Genomic DNA, 17607 nt, shown 5'->3' on the forward strand with positions numbered 1-17607 from the left:
AAAAAAAAAATCTCTCTCTCCCAGACCTCCCTGCGCGACCACTTCCGGGTTTAGATATTTTTAAAGAAAAAACCCGCGAAAAAGTAAGTTAAAAATAACAGCGCTTACCCGCAGCACTCCTCTCGCGAATCTCTCCCTCTCTGCTGCACTTCCAAGACGCAATGAGCGATTGTGATATTTCATATTGTGATATTTCATCTCAAATCTGTCCTTTCACTCACACTAGGGAAAAAAGGATTTTTCAAATCTGTTTCAAGACTACAACGCCATTTAAGAAATTAGCCCCACAAAATAGGCCATACAGGCGGCACGGTAGCATAGTGGTTAACACTGCTGCCTCAAAGCGCCAGGAGCCCGAGTTCAATTCCGGCCTCAGGTCACTGTCTGTGTGGAGTTTGCACGTTCTCCCTGTGTCTGCGAGGGTTTCTTCCGGGTGCTCCGGTTTCCTCCCACACTCCAAAGATGTACGGGTTCGGTTGATTGGCCGTGCTAAATTGCTCCTTAGTGTCAGGGGGATTAGCAGAGTAAATATGTGGGGTTACGGGAATAGGGCCTGGGTGGGATTGTGGTTGGTGCAGACACGATGGGTTGAATGGCCTCCTTCTGCACTGTAGGGGTTCTATGAATCTAAAATATTCTTGCAAAGCTATGTCGAAAAAGAACAGTGAAATCCCTTCGAACTTGCTGATCCTTTGTGTGACCAGGAATGAAATAAGTAGGTTTAGCTGTCTCAGCCTACACACTTTGCCAAAATGCCTCAATTCCATTTGGCCGCAGTCTGAATTCTCCATGAGAATATTTTCCAAAGTTTGCTATCTTCTATGAAAAAGAAAGAACAAGTAGAAAGTGGTAATATCACTCTATACTCAAGCGTCTGGGCAAAAGAATGTTTCTCAGGCTAAAAGAATGCGATGAGTGTTGGTCCACTGGGGTCTGTGATGGGACTGCACCTAATTACTATAAACAACTATGATTTGGATTTAGGAGCTAAGGGATTATTATTGTTCAAAATTTGATGATGACAAATTGAGGGTCATGGCAAACCATGAGGAGGATTGTACATGGCTGCATGAAAACATAGATAGGTTGACTGGAAGGACAACAGATGCAGTCCAATGTAAAAGGAAATGATAGGTAATAGTCTATGAAGAGACAAGATACAAAAGCCATGGACAGTGTACAATGTGGATTAATGTCACATGAGATGAAGTATTGAAGTTACACTTGAGAAATTAGTGCTTTTTCACCTCAGGTTGTGGTGGTGAATGAGTAATCTGATTATAACATAAGTAGAGTGGCACAATGCAGCACGGTGGCACAGTGGTTAGCACTGCTGCGTCACAGCGCCAGGGACCTGGGTTCGATTTCAGCCTCGGGTCACTGTCTGTGCGAGTCTGCATGTTCTCCCCGTGTCTGCGTGGGTTTTCTCCGGATGCTCCAGTTTCCTCCCACGCTCCAAAGATGTGTAGGTTAGGTGGATTAGCTTTGTTAAATTGCCCCTTGGTATCAGGGTAAATACCCGGGGGTTACAGGGGATAGGGCCTGGGTGGGGTTATTGTTGATGCACGTTCGAGGGGTCGAATGGCCTCTTTCTGCACTGTAGGGATTCTATGGCCGGAATTTTCCGACCATTCACGCCAGCGGGATTTTCCTATCCTGCTGCAGATTTGGCTTGTTGCCATATCTCCGTCTTCGCTGCAGTGAGAGCCTGGCATGAATGGCCGGTAAGATCACGCCCTATGATTCTATAAGTAAGTAGTAGGTTTTTCCCCAGTAGTCAATAAGAGCATAATAAAAGAAATAAAGTTCAGATAAATCACAAACAAAGTAATTGCAAGAGCAGCTGGAGACTCCTTTAAAAATCAGCACCATGATGGGGAGGTGAAATTCGGTATTACAATAAGCTGTTGAAAGAGAATCCATTTTCAAAGAGAATTGACAATTGCTTGAAAAAGATTATTCAAAAGTTACAACAAAACAGGCCGTTCAGCCCATCATGTCAATGCTAGTATTTTCTGCTTTGCACCAGGCACCTCGTCTAATTGGCCTTCCCCACATACTTTTATATCTTTTCTTCTGAGTACTTATTGAAAACAGGACAAAAACACTGGAGATGAACAAAAGAGACAGTGAGAGAGGGAGGTGATGAGGGAAAACAAGTGAAATTCAGATGGAAAAAAGTAAGATGGAATGAACTAGAAGGGGAGATGAGCAGAGGCACAGGACTGAATTTTACAGGGGTGGCAGGGATACGGTGTCAGGGTCAAAAGCTGTGAAGGGAAGTCCCTGCCTCAGCAAGCAGTAAGACCCAGGGCCTTTGTTTTGCCAGTGGCAGCCAACAAAATGGCTGCTGCCCCCGTTAAGAAGAGGCCCACCATCCACAAGCTGCCGGCCAATCAGAGGGCTGCCAGTTCAGCAGCATTGTGCTGCTGTTTGCTGCCACCCTATAGTGTTTAAGAATTCTTTAAATGTGTTAATGAGGAGATCCTGAGACTTGTATACTTAAACATAAACTGTTTATTGTTAGTCTTTAACTATTCACAGATCCCTAGTTATAGTCATGCATAGAATCCCTGTAGGGAGTGGCTTTTGCTACCAAATAAACCTGTTGGACTTTAACCTGGTGTTGTTAAACTTCTTACTGTGCAGAAGGAGACCATTTGGCCCATCGAGTGTGCACTGAACACAATCCCATCCAGGCCCTATTCCTGTAACCCCACATATTTACCCTGCTAATTCCCCTGACACTAGGGTCAATTTAGCATGGCCAATTAACCTAACGTACATCTTTGGACTGTGGGAGGAAACTGGAGCACCCGAAGGGAACCCACACAGACACGGGGAGAATGTGCAAACGCCAAACAGACAGTGACCTGAGGCCAGAATTGAACCCGGGTTCCTGGTGCTGTGAGGCAGCAGTGCTAAGCACTGTGCTACTGTGCCATCCCACTGTGCCACCGTGCATGGTGTTGTCCCATGTTGCTTTCATACAAAGGTTCTCTCTAGACGGTTCTTTCCAAATTTATTGCCATGTGACTCTATACATCATACTGCGCCTCAATCTCATGTTAACCCTTGCTCTGCTGAGCACTTTTACATTGCAATGCATGCAGGCACATATCACAACATCCACCTTTCTTCTTTAACAAAAACTTTCCTCCCTTCTAACGGAGTATTAAAATGCAATTTTTTACTCGCTATCCCTGCTCCCTTTTCTCAAGTTTCTGACAATAAAATCAGATAGTCTCGAGTGTCTTCCGTATCGGGGTCGATCACGTTTACAGGAATGATGGGAGTACTCTGTGTTTCTGGTACTTGACTATCTCCATTTGATTCATGTCTTGCGATCCTTCGACTTGCATTTCCTTTATTAACAATCGGTTTGCTTTTTTTTGGACCGTGTGGATTTGTCCCCTTCTTTCTGAGGGGAATGCGCACTCCTTTCATTCCTAGCCTGGACCTGAATTTTCTCTTTCCGTGGTGTCCGCCACACTCTTGCTGGACATGGATGTTTTACAAATGGAACCTTGATTTCCACTTCTTTCACAATTTCTGCCAAGTTTTTGTTTGCAGTTGTATTTTCAAATCGTTATGCAAGCTTATGAATCTTTTCATTCAGTGCAATAGTTTCAGTCTGAGTTATTCAGTGCTTTTCCTTCTGGTGCCTGCACCTCAGTGTCAGATTCACATTTTCCAATCTTATCTTTGTTTTTCTGTTTGCAACAGAACGTTGTCCTTGTCCTTTATTTTGGATTCACTGTTCACCAGGTCTGTCTCTGATGATGTCTTAACTTGTTTCAGTTTTGTAACTGTGCTACTCATGGCTTTGTTATTACCACTGGCCGGTTAGCTCAGATGGTTCAAGTGTGGAGCTGACAATGCCACGGTTATTATTATTCAATCCCCATACTGGCCAAAGGAACTCACCTCTGGGGGTCAGTTTAGCTCAGTCGGCTGGACAGCTGGTTAGTGATGCAGAGCGATGCCAACAGTGTGGGTTCAATTCCCGTACTAGCTTAGGCTATTCATGAAGGCCCACCTTCTCAAACTTGACCCTCGCCTGAGGTTTGGTGATCCTCACCACTAGTCAGCTCTCCGCCTCAAAGGGGAGAGCAACATATGGTCATCTGGGACTATGGCGACTTTACCTGTCTGCTCGCAGTTTGGGAAGTTCTCCAGCTTTTCCTTTCAATGTCTCCCCTTCGTCACACAACCTGCTTCTTCAACTCTTCAATCTGATTCTTGTAGCTTCCTCCTGGAATCTGGAACATTGTTGGGTCTTCACTGCCAACTGTTTCCTCAGTTTGTTCAGAGTAACGTGAAACTCATTTGGCTTCTCTTCTTAATCTTCCTGAGGAATAAATTTTGACAAAGAACTTCTTGTAGCATGTGACGGTCTTTCCTTTTCTTTGCAAAGCTCGCTTGCATCACCTTGAGTTTTCCTGGTATTGAGCAGAGTTCCCTCGAGTTCCCTCTGCCATGTTTCCATCCTGCTGTTTAAGACAGTCTCATTTCTTTATGTCACTGAATGGTCACGCATCCCTTTTGCGTTCAATCTTGAAGGACTATCGACTCTTAACAGTTTATTCTTTTGCTGCTCTCCATCTGTGGCTTATTTTTGTCTTCCCTCTGAGGTCTCTTGTCACTCTTTTGGGTTTTTTGTCACCCTCCCTCTGTGATCTTTTGCTGCCCTTGGTGGAGTTGTCTCTGTGTTGACCTCAGTGGAATTGCCTCCTCTCTTCAGTCTCTTGCTGCTCTTGATAGAGTAGCCCTCTCTCTACAGTTTCTTCTAATTTTTAGAGACTGCTTTAAATTTCATTACCTCTTAGACTGAGTAAAAGTCCAGTCAATTTTTTACACTGCAATATGAATCAATGTACGATTCAAAGGTTAAATCCACACGGACAGTAACCTAAGCCGGGAATTGAACCCAGGTCCCTGGAGCTTTGAGGCAGCAGTGCTAACCACTGTGCCGCCCCTGATGTATATATAACATAGAGCATGACTACATATTACATTTACATCAGGATCGGTTGGAAAATATCCTCTGTACCTTCCTGCATGTGTTTTACAGTGGTGGATCTGACCCGCCATTGGCCGGCGGTGGGACCTCCCAGTCCACTTGCGGTCAACGGATTTTCCTGTTGTTTGCACCCTCCATTATTGGGGAACCCCCAGTAGGGGGGGGTCGCCATTGGCGAGACTGGGCGATCCCACTGGGAGAATGGGCAGAAAATCTTGGCCACAGTAAATATTATTTTACTTCTATTCAATGACTGGATATCCAGATAAAAATTACAAAATAGAGAATAGTGTCATTGAGAATAATTTGTTGACTTAACCAGTTAAAAAAAAGAAATCATAAGTTCAGCTATCCATCACAAAAACAGCAAAGATATTCGCTTTTTCCTTAATTGGGTCTTCAATTTAGATTTCAGTTTATTGGCATTAGTTTTAATGAAGATTACAAACAAGAAGAGTTCTCGTGACAAAACTGTCATTAAATACCTCCTCCCTCTCTCTCGTTAAAGAGAGAGGTGGCACCTGATCACGTAATATTAATGGAGACATTTCAGCACCAATTATCTCTTGTTGCATCAGTGAATTACATCCGCTGCCAATGGCAAACTTCATGATGATTCCAAAAGGTTTTTCAAAACAAGATCTGTTGCTAAATTTGTCAGGAGAAAAACTGCACATTTTCAATCAATTTATCTTGCTCTCAGTTATCTTGCTCTCTCTTATCTTACCACAGGGATCAGTGCTGGGTCCTCTGCTATTTGTGATTTTTATCAATGACTTGGAGGAGGGGGCTGAAGGGTGGGTCAGTAAATTTGCTGATGACACCAAGATTGGTGGAGTAGTGGATGAGGTGGAGGGCTGTTGTAGGCTGCAAAGAGACATTGATAGGATGCAGAGCTGGGCCGAAAAATGGCAGATGGAGTTTAACACTGATAAGTGCGAGGTGATTCATTTTGGTAGGATAAATTTGAATGCGGATTACAGGGTCAATGGCAGGGTTCTGAGGAATGTGGAGGAACAGAGAGATCTTGGGGTTCATATCCACAGATATTTGAAGGTTGCCACTCAAGTGGATAGAGCCGTGAAGAAGACCTATAGTGTGTTAGTGTTTATTAACAGGGGGTTTGAGTTTAAGAGCCGTGGGGTTATGCTGCAACTGTACAGGAGGTTGATGAGACCACATTTGGAATATTGTGTGCAGTTCTGGTCACCTCATTATAAGAAGGATGTGGAAGCATTGGAGAGAGTGCAGAGGAGATTTACCAGGATGCTGCCTGGTTTGGGGGGTAGGTCTTATGAGGAAAGGTTGAGGGAGCTGGGGCTGTTCTCTTTGGAGCGGAGGAGGATGAGGGGCGACTTACTAGAGGTTTATAAGATGATAAGGGGGATAGATAGAGTGGACGTTCAGAGACTATTTCCTCGGGTGGATGTAGCTGTTACTAGGGGGCATAACTATAAGGTTCATGGTGGGAAATATAGGAGGGATGTCCGAGGTAGGTTCTTTACTCAGAGAGTGGTTGGGGTGTGGAATGGACTGCCTGCTGTGATAGTGGAGTCAGACACTTTAGGAACTTTCAAGCGGTTATTGGATAGGCACATGGAGCACACTAGAATGATAGGGAGTGGGATAGCTTGATCTTGGTTTCGGACAAAGCTCGGCACAACATCGAGGGCCGAAGGGCCTGTACTGTGCTGTACTGTTCTATGTTCTATGTTCAGTTGGACAGGCGGATTGTATTTTTTTGCTCTCGACACAAATAAGACTAATTTTGTTGAATAGGAATTGTTGCTATATTTGTCAATGACTTCCCCAATTTTTTTCCCTTTTACCCCATTTATGTAACTGATTGTGTTGTGCAAATTGCTTTGGAAACCTCTGTGAAATCTACAAAGAAGTCTTCTTAATTGTTATTCCATCAGCTCTTAAGTGATCTTTTAAATGTCAACAATTATTTGCTCTGTTAAAATATGGATATGAATTCATGTAATCCATACAACTCAGTCCCAGCAGCTGCCTCTGTCTGAAAATAACCACTTAGCTTCATGACTGAGATATGTCCGGTCTGTTTAACACAGGACACAGCAAATAAATTCATCCAACCCAAGGTCCAATCAAAGTGACAGTAAGAAGTCTCACAACACCAGGTTAAAGTCCAACAGGATAATTTAGTAGCACAAGCTTTCGGAGCGCTGTACTTTCATCAGATGAGTGAAGGAGCAGTGCTCCGAAAGCTTGTGCTACCAAATAAACCTGTTGGACTTTAGCCTGGTGTTTTGAGACTCCTTACTGTGCTTGCCCCAGTCCAACGTCGGCATCTCCACAGCAATCAAAATGAAAGAAGCTTAATTTAAAAATCAACATTTCTTCCTTGCATTGAGGGGCGGCACGGTGGCACAGAGGATGGCACGGTGGCACAGTGGTTAGCATTGCTGCCTCAGAGCGCCAGGGACCCCAGTTCAATTCCTGGCTTGGGTCACTGTCTGTGGGAGTTTGCACGTTCTCCCCGTGTCTGCGTGGCTTTTCTCCGGGTGCTCCGGTTTCCTCCCACAGTCCAAAGATGTGTGGGTTAGGTGGATTGGCCGTGCTACATTGCCTCTTAGTGTCAGGGGGGACTAGCTAAGGTAAATGCATGTGGTTATAGGGATAGGGCCGGGGTGGGATTGTGGTCGGTGCAGAGTCGATGGGCTGAATGGCCTCCTTCTGCACTTTGGGATGTTATGACTCAATGATCATGTTCACGCATCTGGCCTCAGAAATGTCACAAAGATGTCACCTCTGATTCAGAATTCAATTATCTTGTGGTGGGTTTCATTTCAAAGATTTTTAATTCAGTTGTTAATTAGTTCCAGAATGCATTTTTCAACAGGCCAGCTGCCACTGTGAGCCTTAAACATGGGTATTCCTTGAGAATCAGAATCCCCATAGTGGAGAGAAGGCCATTTAGCTCATGAAGCCTGCACCAGCAACTGTGTTTTTCTCTGCTAGTCCCCCTGACACTAAGAGGCAATTTAGCATGGCCAATCCACCTAATCCTGCACACCTTTGGAGTGAGAGAGGAAACCGGAGCACCGGAGGAAACCCACGCAGACACAGGGAGAATGTACAAACTCCACACAGACAGTGACCCAAGGCCGGAATTGAACCTGGGTCCCTGGCGCTGTGAGGCAGCAGTGCTAACCACTGTGCCACCATGCCTCCTAATTCCAACCAACTCAAGAACAGCTTCTTCCCTTCTGCCATCAGACTGTCGAATGATCCTACCATATATTAAGTTGATTTTTCTCTACACCCTAGCTATGTCTGTAACACTACATTCTACACACTCTCCTTTCCTTCTCCCCTGTGTACTCCATGAACGATATGCTTTATCTGTAGGGCGCACAAGAAACAATACTTTTCAATAATAAATCAAATCGAATCAATGCCCTGGGCACAGAGCAGTTACATAAACAACTCTTGTTTGAGGGGGAGTTTGCCAATGTTATTTCAAAACAGCCGTCAAAATTTCAGACTAAAGCTACATCCATGAATTCATCCTTTTAACTTGTGAGCAAGTCATAATAAATACGCAGCAAGTTGACCCTCAAATCTCTTACTCACTTATCTGAAAATATCAGGGCAGCAAGGTCATTTGAGAACTCGGGGGCAGCCATGCCAGCCCTTTAGTCAGTCGCCTCAGGCCCGGGTCAGGGTCCCATGCTCAAAGGCCAATGACGGCAGCATCAGCAGATGATCAATGATGATGGCTGACCAACTAGAACCATGAGGGACCATGGCTGCTCACAGATTGAAGACCTGTGCTGAAGCACACATGAAGAAAGCAATGGGAAACCACCTCATTCCCCCCTCACCACTCCCATTGCTCATTGAAACCGAGGCTCGAATGAGCAACTGAAGAGGAAGATATACGAGTGTGAGGTGTGGAGATATGAGCAGAGGATCTGTGCTGAGGCAGATCAGTTACTACAATCTGAAACATATTCACAATAACTTCGCACTGACATTATCCCTGCTGTAAGCCAATATCTTTCAGTTCCAGTCCTCCACAATCTGATACATCAAACTAAAATCTTTAGGTCTTAAATCTGCTTAAGGAAAATCAAATGATTCTGCCATTGCGTAATTACAGCAGAGCTTAAAAGAGCGCAGGTTTGTTTTTGCATAATTACTGCAGTCCCAGACAGGTGAGAAACAAAATCTGATAATATCTAACTCTGCCTAAAGCCAAAAACCAGTAGTAATTTTCTATTTAATTACTATCTGGAACTATTTGGGCTCAAAGTGGCCATCGAACAAAGGATTCTTTGTCTGTGATCAACTCGGTCTGGTATTTCACAATATGAGTTAGTTGGAGACTACAGGTTTGTCTCGCCATGGGGATAATTCAGGTCACTACCAATATCATTTCTGCCAGCTCTCCTCATACTGATTATATTTCTGCTTTGAAAGCTGTGACTTCAAAATTAAACTTTGCACCAAAACAAATGAAGGAGATTGCAAAGAACTGCTCCAGTGTTAGCACCGTCGTGTTCAGAGCACTTAACAGTGCAAGCTATAATTTGAGCTCCAGTAATATGTGCTACAAAGCAGCTAAATAACTTAGGAATCCGGATAACATAAAGGGCAGTTGATGCACAGTTCATGTAGTCAATCAGAGATTTCTGTTAGCGTCGGAATCTCATTTATGGCTATAAAGACTTCAGCATTGTAACCCCTTTTATTTAATCTTGCGTCCCTTGTGATTTGAACTTGAGAAGTTCTGCTTTAGAATGGGCAGTAACTCAACCACTTCCACAGTGGCACTCAGCACACTATCAAAGTAATCTTTGGGAGATAGATGACTGGTGGCACAACAGATTAGTCTGATGAAGTGGTATATCGTAGAGGGGTAGGATTCAGACTCAAAATTGGCCAGAGCTCGCCTTGCACTTTTTTGAAGAGTCACCAGGTAGATGTGGGAAAGGAACATTAACTGATAGGGTTATTCACAGAGACAATGGAATACAAAGACCTGAGAGGAGATCACTGCCAGCTCGCTGCCTCAGAAATGGATGACTGATAGTAGTGAGAGTAGGAATAGGAGGATTAGGCAGATGAACGCCTGGCTTGAGAGCTGGTGCAGGGGGCAGGGATTTAGATTTTTGGATCATTGGGATCTTTTCTGGGGAAGGGCTGATCTGTTCAAGGGGGATGGGTTACATTTGAACTGGAGGGGAACTAACATCCTAGCGGGGAGATTTGCGAGAGCCACTCGGGAGGGTTTAAACTAGTTTGGCAGGGGGGTGGGATCCAAAGCAGTAGGGAGACAGAAGAGAAGTTTGAAGACAGCACGGAAGTTAAAGAGAGCACATTAATTAGTAAAGGCAGTGTCAGTAATCCGAGTACCAGACAGATCAGACAGAAGCAAGTCAGAGAGTAAGGGAAATCCAGATTAAACTGCATTTATTTCAATGCAAGAGGCCTGACGGGCAAGGCAGATGAACTCAGGGCATTGATGGGTATTTGGGACAGGGATATTATAGCAATTACTGAAACATGGCTAAGGGAGGGACAGGACTGGCAGCTCAATGTTCCAGGGTACAGATGCTATAGGAAAGATAGAACAGGAGGTAAGAGAGGAGGGGGAGTTGCACCTTTGATTAGGGAAAGCATCACGGCCGTACTGAGAGGGGATATATCCGAGGGTTCAGCCACTGAGTCTATATGCGTAGAACTGAGAAATAAGAAGGGGGAAATCACTTTGATAGCGTTGTACTATAGGCCCCCAAATAGTCAGCGGGAAATTGAGGAGCAAATATGTAAGGAGATTACAGATAGCACCAAGAAAAATAGGGTGGTAATAGTCGGAGATTTTAATTTTCCCAACATTGACTGGGACAGCCATAGTATTAGAGGGTTGGATGGAGAGAAATTTGTTGAGTGTATTCAGGAGGAATTTCTCATTCAGTATGTGGATGGCCCGACTAGAGAGGGGGCAAAACTTGACCTCCTCTTGGGAAATAAGGAAGGGCAGGTGACAGAAGTGTTAGTGAGGGATCACTTTGGGATCGGTGACCATAATCCTATTAGCTTTAAGATAGCTATGGAGAACAATAGGTCTGTCCCAAAAGTTAAAATTCTAAATTGGGGCAAGGCCAATTTTGATGGTATCAGGCAGGAACTTTCAAAAGTTAATTGGGGGAGTCTGTGGGAAGGCAAAGGGACGTCTGGTAAGTGGCAGGCTTTCAAAAGTGTGTTAACCAGGGTTCAGGGTAAACACATTCCACTTAGGGTGAAGGGCAAGGCTGGCAGAAGTCGGGAACCCTGGACGACTCGGGATATTGAGGCCCTGGTCAAGAAGAAAGAGGCACATGACGGGCATAGGCAGCTGGATCAAGTGAATCTCTTGAAGAGTATAGCGGGTGTAGGAGTAGAGTTAAGAGAGAAATCAGGAGGGCAAAAAGGGGACACAAAATTGTTTTGGCAGATAAGGCAAAGGAGAATCCAAAGAGCTTCTACAAATACATAAAGGGCAAAAGAGTAACAAGGGAGAGAGTAGGGCCTCTTAAGGATCAACAAGGTCATCTATGTGCGGATTCACAAGAGACAAGTGAGATCCTAAATGAATATTTCTCATCAGTATTTACTGTTGAGAAAAGCATGGATGTTAGGGAACTTGGGGAAATAAATCGTGATGTCTTGAGGAGTGTACATATTACAGAGAGAGGTGCTGGAAGTCTTAAAGTGCATCAAAGTAGATAAATCCCCGGGACCTGATGTATATCCCAGGATGTTGTTGGAGGCTAGGGAGGAAATTGCGGATCCCCCTCGCCGAGATATTTGAATCATCGATAGTCACGGGTGAGGTGCCTGAAGATTGGAGAGTGGCAAATGTTGTGCTTTTGTTTAAGGAGGGCTGCAGGGAAAAGCCTGGGATCTACAGGCCAGTGAGCCTCACATCTGTGGTGGGTAAATTGTTGGAAGGTATTTTGAGAGACAGGATCTACAGGCATTTAGAGACGCAAGTACTGGTTAGGGACAGTCAGCATGGCTTTGTGAATGGAAAATCATGTCTCACAAATTTAATTCAGTTTTTTGAAGGGGTAACCAAGAAGGTAGATGAGGGCAGTGCAGTTGATGTTGTCTACATGGACTTTAGCAAGGCCGTTGACAAGGTACCGCATGGTAGGTTGTTGCATGAAGTTAAATCTCACGGGATCCAGGGTGAGGTATCTAAATGGATACAAAATTGGCTTCTTGACAGAAGCCAGAGGGTGGTTGTAGAGAGTTGTTTTTCAAACTGGAGGTCCGTGACCAGCGGTGTGCCTCAGGGATCAGTGCTGGGCCCACTGTTATTTGTCATTTATATTAATGATTTGGATGAGAATATAGGAGACATGGTTAGTAAGTTTGCAGATGACACCAAGATTGATGGCATAGTGGACAGTGAAGAAAGTTATCTCCAATTGCAACGGGATCTTGATCAATTGGGCCAGTGGACTGACGGATGGCAGATGGAGTTTAATTTAGACAAATGCGAGGTGATGCATTTTGGTAGATTGAACCAGGGCAGGACTTACTCAGTTAATGGTAGGGCGTTGGGGAGAGTTACAGAACAAAGAGATCTAGGGGTACATGTTCATAGCTCCTTGAAAGTGGAGTCACAGGTGGACAGAGTGGTGAAGAAGACATTCAGCATGCTTGGTTTCATCGGTCAGAACATTGAATACAGGAGTTGGGACGACTTGTTAAAGTTGTACAAGACATTGGTAAGGCCACACTTGGAATACTGTGCAATTCTGGTCACCCTATTATAGAAAGGATATTATTAAACTAGAAAGAGTGCAGAAAAGATTTACTTGGATGCTACTGGGACTTGATGGATTGAGTTATAAGGAGAGGCTGAATAGACTGGGACTTTTTTCTCTGGAGCGTAGGAGGCTGAGGGGTGACCTTATAGAGGTCTATAAAATAATGAGGGGCATAGACAAGGTAGATAGTCAACATCTTTTCCCAAAGGTAAGGGAGTCTAAAGCTAGAGGGCATAGGTTTAAGGTGAGAGGGGAGAGATACAAAAGGGTCCAGAGGGGCAATTTTTTCACACAGAGGGTGGTGAGTGTCTGGAACCAGCTGCTAGAGGTAGCAGTAGAGGCAGGTACAATTTTATCTTTTAAAAAGCATTTAGATAGTTACATGGGTACGATGGGTATAGAGGGATATGGACCAAATGCAGGCAATTGGGATTAGCTTCGGGGTTTTTTTTAAAAAAGGGCGGCATGGACAAGTTGGGCCGAAGGGCATTTGTCCAAGCTGTAAACCTCTATGACTCTGTGATACAAATAGGATACAAGACAAAAATAAGAAAATTGTGATAAAGGATATTTATGTACCAATCACTAAGTTGACAAGTATTAGAACCATAGAACCATAGAACCCCTACAGTGCAGAAAGAGGCCATTCGGCCCATCGAGTCTGCACCGACAACAATCCCACCCAGGCCCTATCCCCATATCCCTACATATTTACCTGCTAATCCCTCTAACCCTCATACTTACCCGCTAATCCCTCTAATCTACGCTTCCCGGGACACTAAGGGACAATTTAGCTTGGCCAATCAACCTAACCTGCACATCTTTGGACTGTAGGAGGAAACCGAAACACCCGGAGGAAACCCACGCAGACACGGGGAGAATGTGCAAACTCCACACAGACAGTGACCCGAGCCGGGAATCGAACCCAGGTCCCTGGAGCTGTGAAGCAGCAGTGCTAACCACTGTGCTACCGTGCCGCCAATGGGTGGTGCGCCATTGGCTAATAGTGGTTACATTAGCTAATGGGGTGGCCAGGTGGCACAGTGGTTAGCACTGCTGCCTCACAGCGCCAGGGATTCGGGTTCAATTCCTGGCTTGGGTCACTGTCTGTATGGGGATTGCACATTCTCCCCGTGTCTGCGTGGGTTTCCTCTGGGTGCTCCGGTTCCCTTCCACAGTCCAAAGATGTGCGATTCAGGTTGATTGGCCATGCTAAATTGCCCCTTAGCATCAGGGGGACTAGCTAGGGTAAATGCATGGGGTTATGGGGATAGGGTCTGGATGGGATTGTGGTCGGTGCAGATTCGATAGGCCAAATGGCCTCCTTCTGCACTGTAGGGTTCTATGATTACTGCAGATGAAAGATCAGTAGAGTAGAAGAAAGTCAGTTGTTGCTACACCTCTTGTGCTGAAAAGTCCTTTCAGGTCTGCATCAACATGAAACTGGTAGTTCACTTCAGAACTCATGTCTGCAATCGCTTTCTCTCATACTGAACATTATGAGGCTACCTCTTAGATTGTGCATTCCTGCAGGAATTTGAGTTTGGAATATCTTTAAGGGTACGATAGAGAAGGTACAGCTGCTTTCAAAAACAATTGGCACAACCAAGTTGCAGCTGATTCCTGTGTACCTTGGCACAGTGGTTAGCACTGCTGCCGCACAGCGCCAGGGATCCGGGTTCAATTCCGGTCTTGGGTCACTGACTGTGTGGAATTTGCATGTTCTCCCCATGTCTGTGTGGGTTTCCTCCGGGTTCTCCAGTTTCCTCCCACAGTCCAAAGATGTGCAAGATAGGTGGATTGACCATGTTAAATTGTCCCTTTGTGTCAGGGGAACTAGCTGGGTAAATATGTGGGGTTATGAGGATAGGGCCTGGGTGGGATTGTCAGTGCAGACTCGAAGGGCTGAATGACCTACTTTTGCACTGTAGGGATTCTATGATTCTATGAATAATGCTTTTACAGATGTGAAAGATGACTTACAAGACTTAAGACATAAAATAATGAATTGTGTGAAGAAACCTGAGGGGTGACCTGATCGAGGTGTACAAGATTATGAGAAGCATGGACAGGGTGGATAGGGAGCAGCTGTTCCCCTTAATTGAAGGGTCAGTCACGAGGGGACACAGGTTCATGGTGAGGGGCAGGAGGTTTAGGGGGGATGCGAGGAAAAACCTTTTTTTACCCAGAGGGTAAATTGTCTGGAATGCGCTGCCTGGGAGGGTGGTGGAGGCGGGATGCCTCACATCCTTTAAAAAGTACCTGGATGAGCACTTGTCATAACATTCAAGGCTATGGGCCAAGTGCTGGTAAACGGGCTTAGGTGGGAGGTCAGGTGCTTCTCAAGTGTCGGTGCAGACTCGATGGGCCAAAGGGCCTCTTCTGAACTGTATGATTCTATGAGTCTTTGCCAGTAAGTGGTGAAGCAGATTAGACTTTAGGCCTGAATGTTCCTGCGATAGATCAGGCACAAATGAGGAACCAGAGCTGCAGACGTACAGGGTGGGATTTTACCACCTTGCTCATCCCAAAACCGTGAAATCCCACCAGAGGTCAACGGACTTTCCCCCGGTCCGCCTTTTGCCCGCTCTGATTCCCGTGGCGGGCGGGACGGTAACATTCCGGCTACAATGTCTTATTATAGCACAGTCTTTTCAAATGCAAAAACTAGACTGCATCAAACGATGAGGATCAGCGAGTGATAACAATAGCAATGCGCCACTTCCTTCATTCAACATGGTTGTCACTGTGAGGTGGAACAAGATTCTGAACATTGTGACAGAAACAAATGTTAGAAGATCACAAGGTAATTTTTTCCAGTGAGAAAATCGACTGCTCGAAAAACAAGAGGAAAAGGTAAAGAATAAAATTCAGATAAGCATGGGTTCCCGTGCAATTCCCCTACATCGCTTGTAATATATTTTCACCGACAATGAGTTGGTAAAAATATCTTAAGGTAGACTTTGGTGAAAGGAAGGGGTGCGCAGAATTCCGAGACTAGGAATGTACCGTGACCTTTTATCAGAAAATGAGCTTGGTGGATACGCCTTGTAAAGGGCATCAATCTTAATCCTGAAGCTAATGTAAAAGATACTGACTGACAGCAAACTCCGCAATGAAACAGCCTACAAGCTATTCGCTCTGATGTGTGAAAAGGCAGTCTTCTCAATAAATACGACTAAAGTAAAAAAAAAACGCAATGTGGGTTTATTAAATACAACATGATCACATTTTTCTTTAAAGGCTCATTAATCTGTGCAGCAGACATATCGATTTCAAGCTACACTCTGTTTACTATTTTTTAAAGGAATGCAGACTAATAAAATTCTTTTCCTTCTGCTTCTTAAACTGTCTAATAACATGTGATATTGACAGCTTTGATTAAAGGCATTTAAAAGTAATTACCTACCTCTGGCAGTCATTTTCCAACATCCTGCCTTTTCCTTATCTCCCCAAACTGTTTTGTGCTCGAATTTGTTCCCCTCTGGCAGATCTCTTTACAGTTTTATAAAAAAATGATTGATGATTTGAACTTTTTCTCTGATATTTGACAGCTGCTCATTTGCAGGTTGTGGTTATACAAAGAACGGGGATTATGTCGTGTTAATAGACTGCTCCCATGCAGCCCAGATACCTACCAAAAGCTGCAACTTTGATTATCATGGCTTGAACATTAGACAATATCATTTCTCTCAACAGATCTTCCTGGTTTCGACGCCAGAGGTAAGCCAAAGGCTGGAGATTAAGCCTCCTGCACCTGTGAAGGAAAGAAAAAAGGTGTTTGAACTGGATATATTTCAAAAGTCCTGATACAATTTCAGGTAAATCTTTTAACCTTGATTGCTTTGACAATGCAGGAACAGATCAGGTTGTGCACTGTACCCAGAGACAGAAATCACCAAATTGGCATCAAAAAATCATGAGCGTATGATGAAAAAGAAAACAAGTTAACAAAGAAACAGCCAGAACCTGTCACATTCATTTCAATATTACATTATTTATTTATTTATTTCCAAGTCTCTGGACAAACTTTTAAGAAAATTTGAAAAGACTGTGTGATTGAAATGGATCTGAGCGCATGGTGTGATGCTGCAGAGTGTTCAGAGTCAGGCTTTCTCTGATAGCTTATCCCCTGACAGATTAATCATTCTGAGGACATGTTCTTTTGCAAAAGCAGCTTCTTTTCAAAGGAAGAAAAGTTGGGATGAGAGTTACCCTGGCCCTGTCTTATTCACCCTCCTAATAAATGGTGGTTAGCACTGCTGCCCCACAGCGCCAGGCACCTCGATTCGATTCCCGGCTTGGGTCACTGTCTGTGTGGAGTTTGCACGTTCTCCCTGTGTCTCCGTGGGTTTCCTCCGGGTGCTCCGGTTTCCTCCCACAGTCCAAAGACATGCTGGTTAAGAGATTGAAGTTAAATTCTCCCTCAGTGTACCTGACCAGGCGCCACAGTGTGGCGACTAGGAGATTTTCACAGTAACTTCATTGTGGTGTGAATGTAAGCCTTGCTTGTGACACTAATAAATAAACTTTACTTTAAAATCGTTACAGAGTGACTCTGATGGATTACATAGAATATGTATGAGACACACCATTTGGCCCAAGCAGTCGATACAGCCATTCATGTTAACCCTGAGCGTCCTCTCATCCTTCATCACCTAACTCTTGCAGTACAATCCTCAATTCCCATCTCCCTCATATAAGGGCGGCACAGTGGCACAGTGGTTAGCACTGCTGCCTCTCAGCGCCAGGGACTCGGGTTCGATTCCCATTTCGGGTCACTGTCTGTGTGGA

The 17607-nt window shown here is 44.6% G+C and overlaps 1 protein-coding gene across 2 annotated transcripts in view; it reads right to left on the reverse strand.

The window, feature by feature from the left end:
• dph6 (diphthamine biosynthesis 6) overlaps positions 1–17607 on the reverse strand; it is a 251929-nt gene that overhangs the window by 146285 nt on the left and 88037 nt on the right. For both annotated transcript variants that reach the window (XR_013499972.1, XM_078233271.1), the window contains exon 5: positions 16452–16570. Coding sequence is in view for 1 of the 2 variants with exons in the window: in XM_078233271.1 (XP_078089397.1) it covers positions 16452–16570 (119 nt within the window). In the remaining variant the exon portion in view is untranslated. The remainder of the gene's footprint in view (positions 1–16451; positions 16571–17607) is intronic.

Source organism: Mustelus asterias, chromosome 18 (assembly GCF_964213995.1).
Source record: "Mustelus asterias chromosome 18, sMusAst1.hap1.1, whole genome shotgun sequence".
In the NCBI taxonomy this organism is placed as follows: Eukaryota; Metazoa; Chordata; class Chondrichthyes; order Carcharhiniformes; family Triakidae; genus Mustelus; species Mustelus asterias.